The following is a 24,438-nucleotide window of genomic DNA, read 5'->3' as shown; positions in this document are numbered from 1 at the left end:
CTTCAAAGAATTCAGTATGGCTTGTGACACATACAGTCCCCGTCACAAAGCCATGCTGACTACCTCTAATCAAACTATGCTTTTCCAAATAATTATAAACTCTGTCTCAGAATCCTTTCCAATAATTTGCCCACCACTGTCTGGTCTGTAATTCTCAGGGTTATACCAATTGCCTTCCTTGAACAAGGGAATAACATTTGCCACCCTCCAATCATCTGGCACTATTACAGTAGACAGTGAGTACTAAGGCATATGAATTTCAGTGCTGGTATGATGCTTAGATATGGAAGTAATATGTTAATGCACAGGTTCAAGAAAGAAAAAAAGAGAGTAGCTAGCTTCTTGGGAACATTCATTTCATCACAGTCCCAGCAGGAATATGTTCCCCACTGACTCTTCAGGTGTTCTGCGATCCATAACCTCACAAAACAACGTTTATTTGGTATTCTTACAGGGCATATTGGAAGGGCTAGATGTGGAATCAACTTTGAACCCACAGTGTCTCAAAAGTAATCTGTATAAACATCTCAGAGGAACTTTGGTCAGAACTCCTTACCGTCAGCAACCAAAGCAAGTACAACGTAAGGAACAAAATCATCCTGAACAGCCATACAGACAGGTATTTATATTCACTTTATTCATGCTTCCCACACTGTGTTCCTAATTTGTCTGGGTGTGCACCTTTGAACCTGCCTGGAAGGTAACAAGCAGACCCTGTTCCATAATAATTTTTGTACTGGCTTGTGTAAGCTTAAAGAAATAAATATTTAAAATTTTTGTCCACTGTTCTAATGCTGAGAGCAGGCTCATGCACAGAAAAATAAATAAACTTACAACAAACTAAAATATAGACTAATCTATGGCAGACAAAGTTGTATGGGCAAAAGTGAGGACTTCAGATGCTGGAAATCAGAATCTAGATTAGAGTAGTGCTGGAAAAGCACAGCAGGTCAGGCAGCATCCGAGGAGCAGAATGTGGACCATTTCACCTTGCTGAGCGAGGTGTCCAGAGAGAGGAGAAGAGGGTAAAATGAACAGGTGTGGAAAATTCTGTAATTAGTGATACAGGTACACCCTCTGTAAGAATGATGCAGAATCGAGATGTTATGCTGTTTTTTGACTTACACAGTTTGAAAATAAGAACACAGAAATAGGAACAGGAATAGACAATTTGGCACCTTGAACCTGCTTCATCATTCAGTAGGAACATGGTTGATCCAACATTCCTCTTTCATCCACTTTCCTGCTCTTTCCTATAACCCTTGATTCCAATCTATCTATCTCAGCCTTAAATATGCATAAGGATTCTTCCCCACAGCTCTCTATTGCAAAGAGTTCCAAAGATTCACAACTCTCTGAGAGAAGACATTCCTCCTCATCGCAGAATTAATTTAGCACCCTTTTCTGAGCATTTACCTTATTAAGCCACCTAAGAATCCCACATGTTTCAGTAAAATCACCTCAAATTCTTCTAAATTCCAGTAAGTAGAGATCCAACCTGTTTAGTCTTTGCTCATAAGGCAGTCCCTTCATACTAGGGATCATCCCAGTGGACCTTCTGTGAAAAGTCTTTAATGAAATCATATCTTTCCTAAATAAGCAGACCAAAACTGCTCACAGAATCCAGATGAGACTTATCCTAATCTCATACTACAATCCCTTTGAAATAAGGGCCAACATTTCATTAGGCTTCCTATTTACCAGCTGCACCTCTGTGCTATCTTTCTTATGGTCTTCCACCATAAAGACTGATGGTAAATACATATTTAACTCCTCTGCCATTTCTTTGTTCCTCAAAACCATTCCCCCGGTTCATTGTCTGAGAGGTTAATCACAGTTGTTTCCAATCCAAGTTTCCCACTCTCAAACTGAAAATAAAATGCTTTACGAAACATTTTAATGAATATTGCAGAATTTGCAATAAAGTCTAACTTGACCATACAGTATGATTGTAATAGTCATAATATTTTCAAAATACATTCCATAGGGACAGCAAATGCTGACCCAGCCAGTAATGCCCTCATCTCATGAGTGAATAACGAAACAAAAAAAAGTCAGCCATACAGCCTGATGGGAAACCAGTACAAATTGGAAATTCTAATATGAGATCCCTCACTATTGTTAGTCTTCACAATATACATTGTTGGTAAGGCACACAGTCCAGATGGGTTCTACACATTCGAGTTCCTCAGCATATCATGGCTTAAATGAAGTTAGACAGTGAGTTTTCCCACTGAATCCTTGTGGTGACTACACAAAGCTTTAGTGCACCCCTGAGTACGTAGTCCTCCACTTTGAATGTTCCAGTCTGCAACCTCAGTCATTGGAAGACCAGTAAGTATCAGGCAGACCATAGAGCAGCTTTCACCTAATTGATAGACCTCCAGCTGCAGTTGATGTTAATCTTGGTATGCATTTAGGAATAGTTTGTGACCTATGGAGAACAGAGTCCTACATCACAGAACTGCTCAGGATGAATCTTAAGAAAAAAAAACACTAGGATATTATGTGCTGATCATGGCCTAATAGACTTGTGGCCAAAGTTTATTTTTTGTATAAATTCCCCATGCTATCTTTCTCATGCCAATATGACATGGTCTGAAAACTCAAAGAGATAATGAAGATGGAATGGGTGGATCCAGCCATTGTGATCCATATGAGATTAGATTCCCTACAGTGTGGAAACAGGCCCTTCAGCCCAACAAGTCCACACCAACTCTCCAAAGAATAACCCACCCAGACCCATTGCTCTCTGACTAATGCACATAACAATATGGGTGATTTAGAATGGCCAATTCACCTGACCTGCACATCTTTGGACTGTGGGAGGAAACCGGAGCACCTGGAGGAAACCCACGCAGACACTGGGAGAATGTGCAAACTCCATACAGACAATCGCCCGAGGCTGGAATTGAACCTGGGTCCCTGGTGTTGTGAGGTAGCAGTGCTAACCACTGAGCCACAGTGCCGCCCCAAGAAAGCAGTTGGAGTGAGAACATTGAGCACTCCATCCCTGGGTGGTTTCAAACCTCCAACCTTTCGGTTAACAGCCAAATGTGCTGACTAATTGCACCACAGAGATTGGCAAGATATTGGGACCAAAAACATAGTGAAGTGTAGGCAAGAGGTATTGTATGAAAGTACTAGGAAGTAAATTAAAGTATAAGACTTCAAAACTTATAGTCTCTAGCTTATGTCCCACGCCATATCCAAATTGACATATGGTATGGTGATGGCTGAAGAAGGTGTCGTTGGATGGAAGGGTACTTTTTCATGGAACACTGGCACCAATACTGGTCCAGAAAGGAACAATACTGCTGGGATGTGATCCAGCTGAACTGACTGAGACCAGAATCTTAGTGGTAAGAATAACTCTCTTTTTTACATGCTTCATTCCAGCCTTTCTACTTCCATCACTTTCACTTCCATCTCCCTTTTCTTATCTTACTCTTCTCTCTGAAATTCAGATATTTTAAGGGTCTAGTTCCGTTTTCTTAATCAAACTGCTTAAATTGTAACTCAATATGAACTCATTCTGATGCCTCATTACTTGAGAGTCCAGTTTCTCTTTTATTTCTATTAAACCCAAATGTTGTGCGAGTTCTTCAGGTATGTTTGCATTCTTAGCTGTGGCAAACAACTCCATTTCTAATTTATCTTACAATTCAGTTAACCTTTCTTTTATGATCTCTTTTAACGTGGTCACTGACAGCTCTTCCACTTGAAGGAATGCTATAATAGTTTCTAGTATTGTCTGTGGTAATTCTGTGGTCCAAACCTGGACTTTATCCATTTAACCTAATCACTTATTCCAATTCAATGTCCACTTTTACATTGTCTTTATTTCAAAGTCCTAACTGAAGAGCCTGCAAACTTTATTATGAAAAACTGGTGTAATGAAATGGAAATCAAATAATTTGATTCCAAGAGCCATCACAGATGTGAAAAGATTTAATCAAACTGTCCAAATTCCTCAATTTACCTGACTGACAAACTCAGTGTAAAAGAAACAAATACTAACATAATCCTCTTTAACTTCTAAAAAATACCTATAGGCAGACATTAAGAAACAAGAGACAAGTATTAGAGAGGTAGGGAAAGAAGAGAAAAAAAAATCAGTGAAATACAATTCTGGCACTAGTCCAGATCACAGATGTTTATGGAGTGTTCTTCTTTTCCCTTACGATCCCTTTCGGGACCTGGGATTGTGAACAGAGCATTATTCATTGAGGATTCACTCGTTTAGTATCTCTGAAAAGTTTTTTTTAAAATCCTTTTTCCTTTCAAAAAAAAGAGTAGCTAATTTCTTGGAATGCTCATTTCCTCATAAAAGGGAAGGAGGAAGAGTGACGTGTTTTCTATCACAGGCTGGATGTTTCTCCTGTATTGTTCAAACACAAATGTGTGACCATTCACCTTGGAAACAATCAAGAAGTTGTTACCATGTCGAGAACACACACAACTGGTCCTTGTTGAAAAACCAAGCAAAAATTTGTCATTGGGCAAAGCTGACCTGAAGACACACCTGCAGAGCTGAGGAACGTGGCTGCCTACTCTCTGCTTGAATCAGACCACAAAACACAAACTGTTTCAAAAATCTTTTAACATGGTGGAAAGTATTGAATAATTTTAAAAGCTCTTTCTGACATCCTATTTTTATTGGAGATTTGATTGCTTCTGCACAATATAGCGAGTAAAAGGGCATGGAAATGCCATAACTTGTCGTTGGGGGCATTAGAGCATGGAGAAATAGGTAGGAGGATATAGCTTGGCAAGATGGGAGTGAGTGGAGAGGTATAGCTTCCATGGGGACTTATGATCCCAGCTGATGCTATTCCTGATTTGTCATATAAAAACAAACTTTCTCAGCGTCTAATAACCTCTTCATTATTTAACCAAGCATTGCTACTCTGGAACTTTTACTAAACTCTTAAACTATTTTTAAAAAATTTTAAACTATCAAATCCCTTTTTGGGAAGCAATTTATATATCTAGTCTTGCAGAAAGTAATTAATCCCTGACCTTCCAAATTGAAGCCTAACGCACAATTGTTTAACTTCTTCACTCATAAAATTCTCTCACACTGTGTTTCAAAATAAATCATCATGTCTATAAAAATAGTTATAAGTTAATCATTAAACCATTTCAGAATCCATACAGAACCCAAATGCAATCAGTTCAAGTTAAAAACTCCAAAGTCAAAAAAAAATTAAAGTATATTTAAATCACACCCCTTATACATTCATAAAACATAGAACATTACAGTGCAGTACAGGCCTTTCGGCCCTCGATGTTATGCCAACCTGTGAAAATAATCTGATGTCCATCTAACCTACACAGTTCCACTATGTATGTCCAATGCCCATTTAAATGCCCTTAATATCGGTATGTCTACTACTTTTGTAGGCAGGCCATTTCATGCCTCTACTACTCTCTGAGTGAAGAAACTACCCCCAAATATCTGTCCTAAATCTATCATCCCTCAATTTAAAGCTATGTCCCTTCATGTTAGCCTTCACCATCCGTGGAAAAAGGCTCTCTCTATCAACCCTATCTAACCCTCTAATTATTTTATAAGTCTTGATTAAGTCACTCCTCAACCTTCTTCTCTCCAACAAAAACAGCCACAGTTCTCTCGGCCTTTCCTCGTAAGACCTTCCCTACATACCAAGCAACATCCTAGTAAATCTCCTCAGAACCCTTTCCAAAGTTTCTAAATCCTTCCTATAATGCTGTGACCAGAACTGCATGTAAACATCCAGGTGCGGCCTTATGAATGAAACCAGACAGATCCAACACACCACGTTTCTACGGATTACCCAAAAATTCACAAATCAGGAACCCCCCTGAGACCCATAGTCTCGCTAGCTGGAACACCAACTTAGATTGGCCAAGACGCTACACCAAAGACTAAAACATTTAGTAGAAGACTCATGCCACTCCATTCATTCCACCCAAGAATTCCTGAAGACCAAAGACACCAAGATAGAAGAGGATGAAATAATGATCCTTTGATGTAACAGCCCTGTTCACATCCATCGCCATCAACTTGGCCAAGGAAACACTGACTACATTATTAGAAGAACCAAAGGCACACACACACCAAACACCATCAATTTCATCAGCAAAAACAATATTGTCAAGCAAACGGATGTATGCCTTACCAGCCACTTCACTTTCAACAACATGAACCAACAGAACACCCATGGGATCTCCAATATCACGGTTCTTAGCAAAGGCAGTAATGCAGAGAAGCAAACAGCCAATGGGGAACTTCAAACCATCGTCTACAGGAAAACAACACATACTGACCAAATATTGAACTACAGAAGCAATTATCCCAACACCCATTAATGAAGCTGCATTAAAACATTGTTTCAATGAGCCACACACACTGCAGCACAGAGGAACTATGCAGAACAGAGGAAAATCATTGATACAGTGTATTCAAAAAGAATGCGTACCCAATGAACACAGTCTGCCGATTTCTCAGCAACAAACCCCAAAAAGCAAATAAAACACGTCCAGAAACCCTAGCCACTCTCCCCTACATCAAAGACATCTCAGAAATGACTGCCAGACTACTCAGACCTCTTGGCATCATGGTAGCCACAAACCCACCAATACACTAAAACAGCAGCTAATGAACTTGAAAGACACTATACAGACAATGAACAAAACAAATGACATTTACAAAATACCTTGCAGCCATAATGTTTTCTTAGCTTTAAAAACATTTACTGAGAATGTCTCAACCATTTCACTCAGCAGGGAATTCCATAGATTCACAACCCTCTGGGTGAAGTTCCTTCTCAATTCAATCCTAAATCTGCTCCCTCTAATTTTGAGATGTGCCTTCCTGTCTTAGTTTCACCCATCAGTGGAAATATGCTCTCTATGCCTACCTTATCTATTCCCTTCATAATTTTATATTTTTCTGTAAGATTCCCCCCCTCTCATTTTTCTAAATTCCAATGAATATAATTCCAGTCTACTCAGTCTCTCCTGATATACCAACTCCCTCAACTTTGGAATCAACTTAGTAAACCTCCTCTGCAACCCTTCTCGTGCCAGTACATCCTTTCTTAACTAAGGAGACCAAAACTGCATGCAGTACTCCAGTTGTGGCCTCACCAGCATCCTATACAGCTGAAACATAACCTCCCTGCTTTTCAACTCAATCCCTTTAGCAATGATGGACAAAATTCTGTATGCCTTCTTAATTGCCTGTTGTATCTGCAGATCAATCTTCTGTGATTCATGCACAAGGACTCCGAAGTCTCTTTGCACAGCTGCAATTTCTTACCATTCAAGTAATAGTCCTTTTTACTGTTATTCCTATGAAAATGGATGACTTCACATTTATTAACATTGTATTCTCTGCCAGACCTTTGCCCACTCACTTAAACTATGTCCCTTTGCAAAGCTTCACAGTCCTCTGCACACTTTCCTCTACCACTCATCTTAGTGTCATCCACAAACTTTGACACACTACATGTGGTCCCCAATGCCAAATCAGCTATGTAAATTGTGAATAATTGCAGTCCCAACACTGATCCCTGAAGGACACCAACCAATCACTGATTGCCAACCTGAATAACACTGGTTTATTCCTAGTCTTTGCTTCCTGTTGGTTAAACAATTCTCTATTCATGCTAATACCTTGCCCGTAACATCTTGCATCTTTATCTTATGCAGTAGCCTTTTGTGCAACACCTTGTCAAATGCCTTTTGGAAATCTAGATACACCGCATCTACTTGGTCCCCATTGTCCACCGTGTTCACAATGTCTTCATAGAATTCCAAAAGGTTAGTTAAATATGACCTGCTCTCATGAACCCACACTGTATCCACCCAATGGGACAATTTCTATCTGGATGTCTTGCTATTTCTTCCTTGATAATAATCTCAAGCAGTTTCCCCACTACAGAAGTTAAGCTAACTGGTCTATGATTCCCACATCATATTTGCTGTTTTCCAATCTGCTGAAACTGCCCCAGAGTTCAGTGAATTTTGGAAAGTTACCACAAGTGCATTCATTATTTCTCCCGCCAACTTTTTTTAGCATCCTGGGATGCATTCCACTGGGGCCAGGAGATTGTCTACCCTTAGCTCCATTAGCTTGCCCAATACTACCTCTTTTCTGATAATGATTGTTTCCAGGTCTTCACCTACCTTCATCTCTTTGTCTATTACTGGTGTATTATCCATTGCCTCCACTGTGAAAACTGACACAAAATACCTATTCAATGCCTCGGCCATTTCTTTATATCCTATTGCTAAATCTCCCTTCTCATCATCTAAAGGGCCAATGTTTACTTTAGCCACTCTTTTTTGTTTTACATATATTTAGAGAAACTTTTGTCTTTATATTCTAAGCTAGTTTTTTTCTCATGCTGTCTCAGTGGTTAGCATTGCTGCCTCACAACACCAGGGACCCAGGTTTGATTCCAGCATCGGGTGACTGTGTGGAGTTTGCACATTCTCCCAATATCTGCGTGGGTTTCCTCTGGGTGCTCTGGTTGCCTCCCACAGTCTAAATGTGTGCAGCTTAGGTGAATTGGCCACACTAAAATTGCCCATAGTGTTCAGGGATGTGTAGGTTAGGTGCATTAGTTACAGGAAATGTAGAGTAATAGGGGAGGGGAATAAGTCTGGGTGGGTTACTTTTCAGAGGGTGGGTGTGGACTTGTTGGGCCAAATGGACTGTTTCTACACCAAAGGGATTTGTTACTTTTCTTTATTGCTCTTTTTGTGCTTTCTGTTGACCTTTAAAGCTTTCCCAATCTTCTAGTTTCCTGCTGATCTTGGCCACTTTTTATGTCTTCTCTTTCAATTTGATAGCCTCCCTTATTTCCTTACACATCAATTTCCTTACACCCCTTTTCCTACAGTCCTTCCTTTTCAGTCATATATACTTTTGCTCAGCAATTTGAAAAATTGCTTTGAAAGTCCTCCTCTGTTCGTCAACTATCTCACCATAAAAACTTTGCTTCCAGTCTACTTTCGCCAACCCCTCCCTCATCCTATTAGAGTCTCCCTGGTTTCAGCACAGAACCCTTGTATTGGATTTTATCTTCACACTTTCCATTCTGTATTCTAAATTCAACCATACTGTGATTGCTCCTTCCAAGAAGATCCCTATTTATAACATTATTAATTATTCCTGTCTCATTACACAGACCCAGATCTAGGACAGCTTGTTCCCTCATAGATTCCATTCCATCCTATTCAAGGAAACTATTGCTGATACATTCAATGAACTCCTCCTCAAGGCTGCCCTAATTGACCTGGTTTAACCAATCAAAATGTAAATTAAAATCCCCTATGATAATTGCCATACCATTTTTACAGGCATTAGTTATTTCTTTGTTTATTTCCCAACCCAATGTGATATTATTTGGTGGCCGATAGCATACACCTATCAGTGATTTTTTTCTTTTTAGAATTTCTAAATTTCCACTCAAATGGATCACCTCAATAAGATGAAAATTCAAATTTATGAAAACAGAATCAGTTTAAGGACCAAATTCACCGTAGTGAGTAGGCTAATTGAAGGGTTTAAGACATTTGAAGTAGTTATCAAGATGTAACAAATCTCTCTCCTCTGGAAGAGTGGTCAGGCACAAGAGGCTATTACCTTGAAAGTGAAATAAGGAAATAACTTTTCTGAGAGAGTCTGGAAACCTTGGCCCCAAAAGACATTGAAATTGGGAGAGGGGATATCAGGTAAAAATATTAGAACTGATAGTTGTTAAGTTTTTATTAGGCAACTGTTTAAAGGATTACAAAACCAAGCTGTGTAGATAGATTTAAGGAACAAATCACCCAAGATCTATTGAGTGGTAGAGCTGAAAATGTGTTGCTGGAAAAGCGCAGCAGGTCAGGCAGCATCCAAGGAGAATGGAGAATCGACGTTTCAGGCATGAGCCCTTCTTCAGCAGAAACTTTTGTCTTTATATTCTAAGCTAATTTTTTCTCATGGTGTCTCAGTGGTTAGCATTGCTGCCTCACAGCACCAGTGACCAGGGTTTGATTCCAGCATCGGGTGACTGTGTGGAGTTTGCACATTCTCCCAGTGTCTGAAGCAGCCCCAGAACACAAAACAATTTTTTTTTCATTTTTCTTTTATGAAAACACACTTATATTAGTGGATGGGTGGGTGGAGGTCGTGCCAAATTGAAGGAATGTCTCCTAAACTGGTCAAATAATAGTCATACTCAGGGAATTTACAAAAAATGTCCCAGACAGTACAATCAATATCCATGGGTATGTCCTGGACAGGCCCAGCATCGGTGACATCATAGTTATATACAGTTGGGAGGGAGATGCCCTGAGAGTTCTCAATGTTTACCTCTGACACCTATGAAGTCTCATGGCATCAGGCCAAACATGGATAAAAAAAAATCCTGCTGGTTACCACCTTCTATGTTCCCTCCACTGATGACTCTGCACTCTTCCATATTGAGCAACACTTGGAGGAAACAATCAGGGTAGCAAGGGTGCAGAATGTAGTCTGGGTGGGGAATTTGAATGTCCACCACAAAGAGTGGCTCAGCAGCACCACTACTGATCAACAGCAACAGAGTCCTAATCCATCACATTTAGACAGCATCTTCCAAACCCACAACCTTTTCCATTTAGAAAGACAAGGGCAGCAGATACTGGAGAGCAGCACCAGCTGCAATTCTCCTCCAAGCCACTTTAAATCCTTCGGTATCGCTGAGTCAAAGTCCTGGAACCTCTTCCTAATGGCATTGTGGGTACTCCTACAGAACATGGACTGCAGCGGGCAGCTTACCACCACTTTTTCAAGGGCAACTAGTGTTAGGCAATAGATGTTAGGTAATAGCAATCAAACCCTCTCCCTTAACAAACTGATTTAAAACTCTCTGAAATCCAAGTTGTTACATGATTCTCTTCCAAACCATTCAGCATTCTGACTTGGAAATATATCTCCATTGTTTCATTGTCACTGGGTCACATTCATGGAATTCCCTCCCTAGTGGTATTGTGGACTGTAGTTGTTAAAGGTTGGAGCTCACCACCACTTTCTCAAGGATAACTAGGGCAGGGAATATATGTTGCTAGCCATATCACACAAGTCAGTTAAAGAAAACTGCATGACCAGCATTTGTTACTTATGTTTAATTCACCTTTGCATTAAGTAGCTTGCATTGCATTTCAGAGGGCTGTTTAGAGTCACCCAAGTTGCTATTGGTCTGGAGTCAGATCAAACCAAGTAAGAATGGCAGATTTCATTCCATAATGGCCCTTCATGATCCAGATAGATTTTGAGACATTGGTCACCATGACTGGAACTAGCTTTTTAATTCAAAACTTATTTAGCCAATTTAAATTTTAACCAGCTGCCATGGTGAGATTTGAACTCATGTTTCCAGAAGCTGCTGGATTGTTGGTCTAGTGACATTATCGCTACAACACCATTTCACCTTTGTATGAAATCTAAATTACAAATTAAAATATTGCAATATATTGGACTTGAAGTATTCATTCTGTGCCTCTGTCCATCAATTTTGCCAGACCTGCTGAATTTCTTCTCCACTGTTTTTATTTCAAATCTCAAACATCTGCACTATTTTGCTTTTGTTCAAATATTGTGGTATTTGATTGTAGTGATGGAAGATAAAATAATAAAATTGCCTATGGAAGATTAGGGGTGGAGGGATTTGGTAATTAGAATGTCAGCAAGGTGGATCCCATTGAGTATGAAATCCTTGATTGGGGTTGTTAATCTGGGCTATTCAAGGAGCCCTGGCTGACAAATACTAACAGGAATCTCCAAGACCCTCCTCACTCTAGGGACTGGCTCTGATCTAGCTGGCCATATACTGTGCAGGTATAAATAAAGGGTGACTTGGTGACGGGATACTGACCTCTGTAAAGTTATTTCAGGCTGAGAAAGCACCGGTCCTGATTATTTCTGCAAGACCCAGTGGAAAATCTCTGCACTTGCACCCTCAACAAAAATAATTTAAAATAACTTTACAGGGTCTCTATGACTGTGTCAGCACTCCAACCAGTTATATCCCAAAATATCAATTAACATCCAACATATTTCATAGTTTCCCAAAACCTGGTGATCAATGTTTGAAATGGTTATGTACTATAGTTACTCAGCTGTTGCTCTTCTAAAAGAGATTCATTGGCATTGAGGTATTACCACTTCCTTAGTACCCATTCAGATCAGTTAAAATCATTCCTGCGAGTTAAGTCTGATGCTGATCATTAGCACAGCTAGGAAGCAACAAAGTACTGACAAATCTGTTTCATTGAGTCTGTAAACAGCAATAGCTTGAATTTTTATAATGTCTTAAACATAGCAATTAAAGCTTGCAGCTAAGAAAACATGCCAGCAGCTCAGGGGCCAAAATAAATACAAATGCAGTAGTACAAATTAGAAGAGGAAATTTTAGATTAGATTAGATTACTTATTGTGGAAACAGGCCCTTCGGCCCAACAAGTTCACACCGACCCTCCGAAGAGCAACCTATCCAGACCCAATCCCCTACATTTACCCCTTCACCTAATACTATGGGCAATTTAGCATGGTCAATTAACCTAACCTGCACATCTTTGGACTGTGGGAGGAAACCAGAGCACCCGGAGGAAAGCCACACAGACACAGGGAGAATGCATAAACTCCACACAGACAGTTTCCCGAGTTGGGAATTGAACCCGAGTCTTTGGCGCTGTGAGGCAGCAGTGCTAACCACTGTGCCGCCACAAATATTTTGTGACATTCATTCTGCAAACGTGCAGGAATGACCAATCTTCAAGGTAGAATACTATTTCACATGATCATAAAAATTACATGCAAAGAAGCTTAAGTGCCATTGTAATTTATAAATACCTGTATCACATTTCAAGGTTCTTTGTTCTATTTTCAGTACTTTACCAACCTTGTGAGCATTAAAGCTAATTATTAGGTTTGAAATTTGAAATTGGCCTATAGTTTGGAGCTTCAGATTGTTATATCATGACTGTTCTTAGATAGCTACTAAATCAAAATGAAAACAAAGACAGAATTTTCTGAATTGCTGTTAAAGCGTTTGATCAACTGAGATTCATGGCACCCAGCCTGTCATGGCTCACAATTCTTCACTTTGTTAATTATGCTCAAGTTTTTGGGGCCATTCTCATGGAATTGCGCAGAAGGAGAGGCAAAGATGCCATGATATTCTGATGCCATATTGAAAATCAGACATTGCAAGTAAAGAATTATTTCTGATTCTAATATTCCATCATTATTACCAAAAATATGATGCAGAAATGAGATCTCTGATCCGGTTTCATAAGCAGGGACCTGAGGAACCTGTGGGCGAGATGGCAGGCAGGAGAGCAGCATTTTGTCTAAGCTTCATAGCTACAAAGCTGCTCAGTAGTTTTGCACAATTGGCACAATGGTATATTGATTTTTGCTGCCAGAAGTCACTGTGCATGGACTTCAGAAGGCCACACAGCTCAAAAAATATGATGAGAAATGTTGGAGGAGGGCAGCCTTTTATCTAACTGATCACCACAACAGGCTATAGTTCTCAAGACAGTAATATCAGATTAGAAATCTTGGGCTGAATCTCATTGTTTTTGGCAAAGTCCAAGTTGCATCAGATTTATTGGAGGGTATCTCACCATGAGGCCGAGCGGGTTCTCTTGCTGTATTTTACCAAACCCACCCATGGTGCTTCTCACTTCCAAATGCTGCCCCATCTTACCATACACCATTCCTGGAATAACTCACCATTCAGCAGATATTCCGGAGTTTACCAGCATCCCTTGTATTTTATAACTTTCGAAGCTCATTGTACACCAGGATGACTGTCAGTCCAAAGCTGCACTGTACGATTGCTGACTTTTTCAACAGACTGGCAGATAGGGTACCAGTGGGTACCTGAAGGAATGGTGCAACATCAGGACTTACTCTTCTCCCAGAACCAGCAATAGGTTAACCACTTCTGAACACAAGTCCTCCCCTGACAGATGGGTGTAGCTTGGTAATGATGGCTGGGGTAATCCTTAATCAATAACTGAATATCATTCAGAGAGTTGAAGAAAATTACAGAGAAAGCCATTCTTCTGTGGTCTCACTATTCTCTGCCTCTTTGGTGGATACTGGTGTGCTATTTCTGTTTCTGGAGGCTATAGTTCTTGCTGGTGGAGCTGTAATCGCTGTCGTTTTTTGAAAGAGACAACACGTTTTTTTTTCAGAAATGTAAACTAAAATAGAATTTGGATTGCTACAACTGAAAATACCAGGAGAGCTTTGCAACTTGAAAATCAAATGCTGCTTATTTTATGAGCTGTCTACTACAATGTCTTTTATTTTTGAGCATTGAGAGGGAGAATCTGAGACTGAGGAGTGTGGCATGGAAGTTTCCTAAGCATGCCAATTTCATGCATCCATAGGATGCTCTAAGGCAGGGCAATGGCCTAGTGATATTATTATTTGGCTTTTAATCCAGAGAGCCACATAATGCTCTGGGGACCTAGATTAAAATCCAATCATGGAAGATGCTGAAATTAAGAGTCTAATATGACATTCTCAATTGTTGAAAAAACCCATCTGGTTCCTTTAGGGAAGGAAACTGCCATCCCTACCTCGTTTGGACTACATGTGAGTCCAGGTCCACAGCAATGTGGTTGACTCTTAACTGCACCCTGGCTAATTAGAAATGGGCAATAAATGGTGACCTAGCCAATGATACCCTCATCTTGTGAATGAATTTAATAAAATCCTTTTCCAGATGTACAACCAAAGATTTGTGCTATGTTGGTGGGTAAAATTTTGCCAGTAAGCCAAGGGCTCGCTTGAATATCACAGGCCATATTCTTACACGTTCAATGGGCAAATGTGGCAGCTTCAAAGCATTGTCTTCCAGTGCTAGTGATGGAATGGGTTTTTGAAATAGAGAACTCAGATGATGCCTTAAAGGACCTGCGTCAAAATACATTTGCTTAACTAACATGAGACGTAAGGTAATGATCCTGACCTCGTTAGAGTCTTGGTTCAAACATGGACAAAGGAGCTGAATTCCATTAGTGAGGGGAGTGTGACAGACTTTGACATCAAGGTTGGATTTGACCAAGTGTAACACGAGGGAGCCCCAACAAAACTCAAATCAATGGGAATCAGAGGACAATCCCTCTGCTGGTTGGAATCATACCCAGCACATAGGAAGATGTTTGTGGTTATTATAGGTCAGTCAACTCCACAACATGTCTGTAGAAATTCTTCACGGCAGTGCCCTAGGCCCAACCATCTTCAGCTGCTTCATCAATGACCTTTCCTCCCTCAAAGTCAGAAGTGGGAATATGCACTTACGGTTGTTCAACGCTTAGCATCATTCCCAACTCCTCAGATACTGAAGCAGTCCATTTGCAAATGCAACAAGATCTGCACAATATCAAGGCATCAACTGACAAGTGGCAAATAACATTCATGCCACAAAAATATCAGACAATGACTATCTCCAATAAGAAGCAATCTACCCATCGCATGGTAGCAACCATTGGTATTCAGTTGTGTTACCATCACTGAATCCCCCACTATCGACATCCTTGGGGTTACCATTGACCAGAAACTCAACTGGATTCACCATATAAATACAACGGCTACAAGGGCAGGTTAGAGGCAAGGAATACTGCAGCAAATAACTCACTTCCTGTCATTAAACAGATGGTTTGCTGATGCCTAATTTGCATGGACAAAGGGTCATAGAGGATGGTGTTCATGGAGTATACAGGGACATTGTGTTAAGATAATTGGATAATGGATAAGGACAGGCAATTGGTAATCTGTAGCCATCGTGTCCTCACTGTGATTTTCATATCTGGAATCTGTGATATCTAGTTTCTCAGGAGGAAGAAGAGAATTGGAAGTAGTGTATAAATAAGATGAGTCTGCCTATTAATGAAATGCAAATGCATGGAAATAAGATAGTCACTGCTCAATTGTGAGATTCAGAAGTTCACATTTAAAGCTTAGCGGAAAATCACAAACCTTCTCTCAATATCAAGATTCTGTTCTATTTATTTCAACAATATTTTATTACATTTCTTGCCATAGTTCACACAGGAGGAGAAAATGCATCACAAACATGTTTTTTTGTCAGTTTTTATAAGTCTTTCATGTGTCACTGGGAAGGCTGTGGTGTAGTGGTAAAGTCACTAGGCTAGTATTTTAGAACTGTTCTGAAGGGTCACTGGACCAGAAACATTAACTCTGATTTCTCTCCAGAGATGCTTCCAGACCTGCTGAGTTTTTCTCATAAATTATGTTTTTTTGTTTCTGATTTCAACATCTGTGGTTCTTTTGGTATTTTGTTTAGTACTCCTGAAGCCCAGACTAATGGTCTGAGCTCTTGGGTTTAATTCCCACCTTGCCAGATGGTGAACTTTGAAGTCAATAAAAAGACTGGAATAAAAGAAAGCTAGTCTAATGAAGAACATATAACAAAATAATCAATTGCCATAAAACCCATCTAGTTCAGGAAAGGAAATCTGTCATCCTCACCTAGTCTGGCCAACATGCGAGTGCAGACCCAAGGCAATGTGTTTAATTCTTAATTGTTCTCTGTTAATTGAGCGAGTTGACAGCCACATTGCTGCCAAAGCCCAAGCACCCGCCCCTGCCCCACCCCACCCCAGCTCTGCCATTACTCACGTGATCCAGATCTTTGAGATTCTTACCTTGGCGCCATACTGGCACCAGTCACTATTGTACCAGTGACACTACTGAGCAGTGAAGAGCTACCGCTGTCTGATGGCAAACAGGGGTCTTGCAGCCTGGAACTTCTACCCCTTGAGTTCTTGACCTTACCATCACCACACAGTTAAGTGCCTGATTAGCTCTTATTATGGCAGGTCTTCACAAAAGAAAAGTCAGTTTAACCTTGGTGATTGGAAAAAAGCTTCCAGAAACAATTATTTTGGATTAATAATTAAATTAATAATCACATGGAAAAACCAATATGGAATTATTATGGGAAAATCACATCTAACTAACTTGCTGGACTTTTTCCGAGAGATGTCAGCCAGTGCCACACAATAAGCTTGTTAGAAAAGTTATAGCTATGGGATTAAAGAGCCCGTAGCAATATAGATACAACAGGCAGTCGTGGTTCATGGTTATTTTTCAGGGGAAGATTTGCAATGGAATTCCCCAGGGGTTGCTAGTGGGATCCTGGTCTTCCCAATATTTATTAGTGATTTCGGTTTTGTTGTACAGGGAACAATTTCACTGTTTGCAGATGATACAAAACATGGAGGCATTGTAAACAGAGGAGGATTTTGATGAGTTTTGAAGAGAGCAAACAGATGTCAAATGAAGTTGAATGCCGAGGTGCAAGTCGATACATTTTGGTACAACGAATATGGAGGGCTGTCATAAAATAGATGGTATTATTCTAAATTGTAAGCAGGAGCAAAAGCAAAGAGACAAGGGTGTACATGTGCATAAGTCATTAAAAGTGGCAGGACGGATAGATTTTTAATGAAGCATATAGTATTCAAGACTCCATTAAAAGGGGCATAGAATATAGCAGAGAGATTATGTTGAACTTCTATCAGACCCTGGGTAGACCTCAGCTGGATTTTTGTGTACACGTCTGGCCACCACACTTTTGAAAAGATGTCAATGGATTGGAGAAGTGCAGGTAAAGTTGATGAGAATGGTTCCAGTAATGAGAAATTTCATTTGCAACAATAGATTACAGAAATTGAGAATTGTTTTCCTTGGAGAGACTTTTAAGAGAAGAACTGATAGAATTTCTCAAAATCATGAGATGGCTGGACAGAGTGGACTTGGAGAAACTGTTCCCACTCGTGAGAGAATGAAAAACCAGAAGGGAATCCAGAAGAGGAATGATCCCGGATACAAAGGGTTTGTCATATGTGAAGCAGTTGAGGACACAGTCTGTACTGATGGAGTTTAGAAGATAGAGTCAAAGAGTAATAGAGATGTACAGCATGGAAACAGACCCTTCAGTCGAACCCATCCATGCCGACCAGATATCCCAACCCAATCTAGTCCCACCTGCCAGCACCCGGCCCACATCCCTCCAAACCCTTCCTATTCATATACCCATCTAAATGCCTCTTAAATGTTGCAATTGTACCAGCTTCCACCACATCCTCTGGTAGCTCAATCCTTACACGTACCACCCTCTGTGTGAAAAAGTTGCTCCTTAGGTCTCTTTTATATCTTTCCCCTCACCCTAAACCTATGCCCTCTAGTTCTGGACTCTCCAAACCCAGGGAAAAAGACTTTGCCTATTTATCCTATCCATGCCCCTCATAATTTTGTAAACCTCTATAAAAGGTTACCCCCTCAGCCTCCGATGCTCCAGGGAAAACAGCCCCAGCCTGCTCAGCCTCTCCCTGTAGCTCAGATCCTCCAACCCTGGCAACATCCTTGGAAATCTTTTCTGAACCCTTTCAAGTTTCACAACATCTTTCCAATAGGAAGGAGACCAGAATTGCACACAATATTCCAACAGTGGCCTAACCAATGTCTTGCAACATGATCTCCCAACTCCTGTACTCAATACTCTGACCAATAAAGGAAAGCATACCAAACGCCTTCTTCACTATCCTAACTACCTGCGACTCCACTTTCAAGGAACTGTGAACCTGCACTCCATGGTCTCTTTGTTCAGCAACACTCCCTAGGACCTTACCATTAAGTGTATAAGTCCTGCTAAGATTTGCTTTCCCAAAATGCAGCACCTCACATTTATCTGAATTAAACTCCACCTGCCACTTCTCAGCCCATTGGCCTATCTGGTCCAGATCCTGTTGTAATCTGAGGTAACCCTCTTCGCTGTCCACTACACCTCCAATTTTGATGTCATCTGCAAACTCACTAACTGTACCTCTTTTGCTCGCATCAAAATCATTTATGTAAATGACAAAAAGTAGAGGGCCCAGCACCAATCCTTGTGGCACTCCGCTGGTCACAGGCTTCCAGTCTGAAAAACAACCCTCCACCACCACCCTCTCTTCTACTTTTGAGCCAGTTCTGTATCCAAATGGCTAGTTCTCCCTGTATTCCATGAGATCTAACCTTGCTAATCAGTCTCCCATGGGGAACCTTGTTGAACGCCTTACTGAAGTCCATAAAGATTACATCTACTACTCTTCCCTCATCAATCTTCTTTGTTACTTCTTCAAAAAACTCAGTCAAGTTTGTGAGACATGGTTTCCCACGCACAAAGCCATGTTGACTATCCCGAATCAGTCCTTGCCTTTCCAAATACATGTACATCCTGTCCCTCAGGATTCCCTCCAACAACTTGACAACACCACAGAGGTCAGGCTCACTGGTCTATAGTTCCCTGGCTTGTCCTTACCACCTTTCTTAAACAGTGGCACCCCATTTGCCAACCTCCATTTTTTCAGCACCTCACCTGTGACTATCAATGATACAAATATCTCAGCAAGAGGCCCAGCAATCACTTCTCTAGCTTCCCACAGAGACCTTGGGTACACCTGATCAGGTCGTGAGGATTTATCCACCTTCATGAGTTTCAAGACATCCAGCACTTCCTCCTCTGTAATCTGGAGATTTTGCAAGATGTCACCATCTATTTCCCTACAGTCTATCTTCCATATCCTTTTCCAAAGTAAATACTGATGCAAAATATCCATTTAGTATCTCCCCCATTTTCCGTGGCTCCACACAAAGGTCGCCTTGCTGATCCTTGAGGGGCCCTATTCTCTTCCTAGTTACTCTTTTGTCCTTAATATATTTGTAAAAACCCTTTGGATTCTCCTTAATTCTATTTGCCAAAGCTATCTCATGTACACGTTTTGCCCTCCTGATTTCCCTCTTAGGTATACTCCTACTTTCTTTATACTCTAAGGATTCACTCGATCTATCCTGTCTATACCCGACATATGCTTCCTTCTTTTTCTTAACCAAACCCTCAATTTCTTTAGTCATCCAGCCTTCCCTTTCACCCTGACAGGAATATACTTTCTCTGGATTCTTGCTCTCTCATTTCTGAAGGCTTCCCATTTTCCAGCCATCCCTTTACCTGCGAACATCTGCCTCCAATCAGCTTTTGAAAGTTCTTGCCTAATACAGTCAAAATTGGCCTTTCTCCAATTTAGAACTTCAACATTTAGATCTGGCCTATCCTTTTCCATCACTATTTTAAAACGAATAAGAGTTATGGTAGCTGGCCCCAAAGTGCTCCCCCACTGACACCTCAGTCACTTGCCCTGCCTTATTTCCCAAGAGTAGGTTAAGTTTTGCACCTTTTCTAGTAGGTGCATCCACATACTGAATCAGAAAATTGTCTTGTACACACAAGAAATTCCTCTCCATCTAAACCTTTAACACTATGGCAGTCCCAGTCGATGTTTGGAAAGTTAAAATCCCCTATCATAACCACCATATTATTCTGACAGATAGCGGAGATCTCCTTACAAGTTTGTTTCTCAATTTCCCTCTGACTATTGGGTGGTCTATAATACAATCCCAATAAGGTGATTGTCCCTTTCTTATTTCTCAGTTCCACCCAAATAACTTCCCTCTATGTATTTCCAGGAATATCCTCCCTTAGCACAGCTGTAATGCTATCCCTTATCAAAAATGCCACTCCTACTCCTCTTTTGCCTCCCTTTCTATCCTTCCTGTACCATTTGTATCCTGGAACATTCAGCTGCCAGTCCTGCCCATCTCTGAGCCACGTTTCCATAATTGTTATGATATCCCAGTCCCATGTTCCTAACCATGCCCTGAGTTCGTCTGCCTTCCCTGTTAGGCCCCTTGCATTGAAATAAATGCAGTTTAATTTATTAGTCCTACCTTGTCCCTGCCTGCCTTGACTGTTTGACTCACTTCTGTTCTCAGCTGTACTCGTCTCAGATCGATCTCTTTCCTCACTATCTCCCTGGGTCCCACCCCCCAACCTTACTAGTTTAAATCCTACCAAGCAGTTCTAGCAAATTTCCCTGCCAGTATATTAGGCCCCTTCCAATTTAGGTGCAATCCGTCCTTCTTGTACAGGTCACTTCTACCCCAAAAGAGATTCCAATGATCCAAAAACGTGAATCCTTCTCCCATACGTCAGCTCCTCAGCCATGCATTCATCTGCTCTATCCTCCTATTCCTGCCCTCACTAGCTCGTATCACTGGGAGTAATCCAGATATTACTACCCTTGAGAACCTTTTTAAATTTCTACCTAACTCTGTAATCTCCCTTCAGAGTCTCAACCTTTTCCCTTCCAATGTCGTTGGCTCCAATGTGGACAATGACCTCCTGCTGGCCCCTCTCCCCCGTGAGAACATTCTGCACCCTCTCCAAGACATCCTTGATCCTGGCACCAGGGAAATAATACACCATTCTGCTTTTTCTCTGCTGGCCACAGAAACGTCTGTCTGTACCCTCTGACTACAGAATCCCCTAACACAATTGATCTCTTGGAAGCCGACGTACCCTTTGTTGCATTACAGCCAGTTTCAATACCAGAAACTTGGCTGTTCGTGCTACGTTCCCCTGAGAATCCATCACCCCCTACATTTTCCAAAACAGCATACCTGTTTGAAATGGGTATATCCACAAAAGACTCCTGCTCTAGTTGCCTACCTCTCTTACCCTTCCTGGAGTTAACCCATCTATGTGACTGTATCTGAGACTTTCCTCCCTTTCTATAACTGCGATCCATCACATACTGTTGCTGTTGCAAATTCCTCATCGCTTCTATTTGTCTCTCCAACTGATCCACTTGATCTGATAAGATTTGCATTGAACAGCATTTATGGAAGATATAATCCGCAGTAACCCTAAACCCTCTTTAAACTCCCACATCTGACAAGAAGGACATATCACTGTAAAGGCCATTTTTCCTCCTTCACAATCTACAGACCCAGAAAATAACACCGTCTTATTTCTCTACAAAACACTGCACAAGGTTAAATTAATAGCTATAGCTTATATTTTAAATTTAATCAAGAGACTTATCTCCAAAATCATATAATCAAGATAGAATCCACTGTACCCACTAGTGCAGCCTTTCTCTAGGACAGACTTAAAACAACAATTAACTTATCTGATTCTGTGCTGTTAACTTTGCCCAACAGTTCCTCCAAGATTAGTTGTGAATTTCACTGTTTGTTAATTTTCCCAGATGCACTCTGATGTTCAGCGATACACGAATTCAGACAGCAACTGAATTGTAGGTTTGTAACTGTGCAGGTTTTCTCTCTCTCTCTCTATCTCTCTCTCCTGCACTGACCTCACCATGTGCTTCCTTTGTCTGGTCTTCTCTCTTTTAAAACTGCTGTGGTTTTGACTTTCTTTTTCCAAAGTTCCAAAACAATGCAACAGCATATAAAACAGTAATTGCTGCTCCTGGAATTCAAGGAAATCACCTCCAGCACGGAATCTGATTGGAACTTACAGAATCCAGAGAGGCTTGTAGAGAAGATGTTTCCACTGGTAGAGGAGACGAGGACCCAAGGGTACAGCCTCAGAATGAAGGGACAACCCTTTAGACCTGAGGGGAGGAGGAATTTCTTCAGCCAGAGGGTGGTGAATCTGCAGAATGCATTGTGACAGAAGGCTATGGAGGCCAAGTAGGCAGAGATAGATGGGCTTTTGATCAGTAAGGGGACTAAGGGTTATGGGCAGAAAACCGAAGAATGGGGTAGGGATGGGGGTGGAATTGAGAAACATATCAACTGTGATCAAATGGTGGAACAGACTTCCTGAGTTGAATGGCCTAATTCTGCTCCTAAATTGAATGGTCTTTTGGACTGGCCCTAATGTCTTCTCTGTGGCTCATTGTCCAATTTTACTGATGCCTTTTTGAAGTCTCTTGCAACATTAAAGGAACTCTATAAATGTATCTTGGTGTGCCTAGATGGACTTATTGACCACAGACAACCATCATTTCTAGCCAGATTCTAAAATACAGGTGTTCGAGAAAGTCGTGGTGTTGCGGAAGTGGGGCACAATGGTTGCTGAATATTTGCTGCTGATCTTCCCTCCCTTCCCCTCTATTCTGGACACTAATTGTATTCCAGTTGTTCCCCATCAGCTAAAACAGCATTAAAAAGAATCTTGGGATCTCTCAGCGAGCAGGAAAGCAATTGCACAGATGTCAATATGAAATGCTATTATGTTGCTATGGTCACACACTGTTAATCATCTCTACTTTGTTTTTCCTTCAGCAACAGAACAGGCCATACCAAAGTAAAATAAAAGCGACTGTGGCTCCCCTCCCATTAGTCTGTCAATCTACCAATCAGCCTAAGACTTTCCGGCCTGCATTGCCTATGAGCACTTGCTCTTCTAGAACAGCCCCATTTCCAGAGGATGATGATGAATTTCTGACAGGCTTCTGATGCATCTTATTTTAATTTGCCACATACTGATATTAAACCATTGGAACGCAATTTTCTGAGACCACTAGCTATTCTGAGAGAGGGGTTGAAAATTTCATTCGCTTTAGTTTGGAGAACTATTTTTCTGGCTTGAAAACGTAGAGTGGCATTTTCCTGATAGTTGGTTACAGAGTTTCTGATGGGAGTTCTGATGTTACATCTAGTCAGTGCTGCCTGTTATGATACAAGTTGCTTCTAGATTTATTTTCTGGATAAATTTTCATTGCGCAGATCTTAACCTTGCAAGCACTTCTCCTTCATTTCTGAATTCCAAATTTAAACCCAGCCAGATGAACAAGATAAAAAGAATCTCCTCTGTCTGCTAGCTACATTGCTTCTGGGTGAGCTGAAGTTGGGAACATAGAAACAGGAGTAGTCAATCAGTCTCAACCGTGCTCCAATTTGTATGGTCTTAGACCATTGCCTCAAGGGTGTACAATTCACGAGTTAAACAGAGTTCACAATCCCAGTGCTAACAGTTGGAAAGATATGATGCTGAAATTATTGGCTGGGCACCTTGTTGGCACAGTGTAGAGCATTTTTTAAACTCTTAATATAATCTGCTGTATGCCTGAGTAGGAAGTAGTAAATGTAGACATCTGGTCCCCAAAATTAAAATGTTCGTTTTATTTCAATAATTTTCTTTGAATAAAAAAAACTTTTTAAAAAAAAATCTTATTTCTCCAAAGCCCTCCAGCCTTAGTTACAACTTCAGTACAGCTTTGACTTGCATATTAATCACTTATGAACCTTTCTAAAATTACCTTGTGGAATAATGAATATGATCAGTAAAAATAAATATCAGGGTGATTTGACGCAAATTGAGATTCATGGATTTGGACTTTGAATTCCTAATCTGACTGTGCTATCATCAGGGAGATAAATATGTTTCCTAACTGACTGTCTGTACCTTGCAGCTGGGAGAAACTTGTGGGAGGGGCGGGGGGGAAATAAAAAGTCATTGCTTTGTTGATGGGGAACGGTGTGTCACATAAGAAGCCACAAAGATAAGGTGATTGAATGGG

General features: G+C 40.7%; 1 protein-coding gene across 1 annotated transcript in view; it reads left to right on the top strand.

The window, feature by feature from the left end:
* Positions 1–23,374, top strand: part of m1ap (meiosis 1 associated protein) — a 90,224-nt gene extending 66,850 nt beyond the window's left edge. Inside the window, exons 8-9 of the mRNA XM_060833190.1 lie at positions 455–619; positions 23,201–23,374. Coding sequence (XP_060689173.1) covers positions 455–619; positions 23,201–23,374 — 339 coding nt within the window. The remainder of the gene's footprint in view (positions 1–454; positions 620–23,200) is intronic.
* Positions 23,375–24,438: the final 1,064 nt, after the last annotated feature.

Source organism: Hemiscyllium ocellatum, chromosome 1 (assembly GCF_020745735.1).
Source record: "Hemiscyllium ocellatum isolate sHemOce1 chromosome 1, sHemOce1.pat.X.cur, whole genome shotgun sequence".
Classification (NCBI taxonomy): Eukaryota; Metazoa; Chordata; class Chondrichthyes; order Orectolobiformes; family Hemiscylliidae; genus Hemiscyllium; species Hemiscyllium ocellatum.
This window is presented reverse-complemented; position numbering and strand designations above follow the sequence as displayed.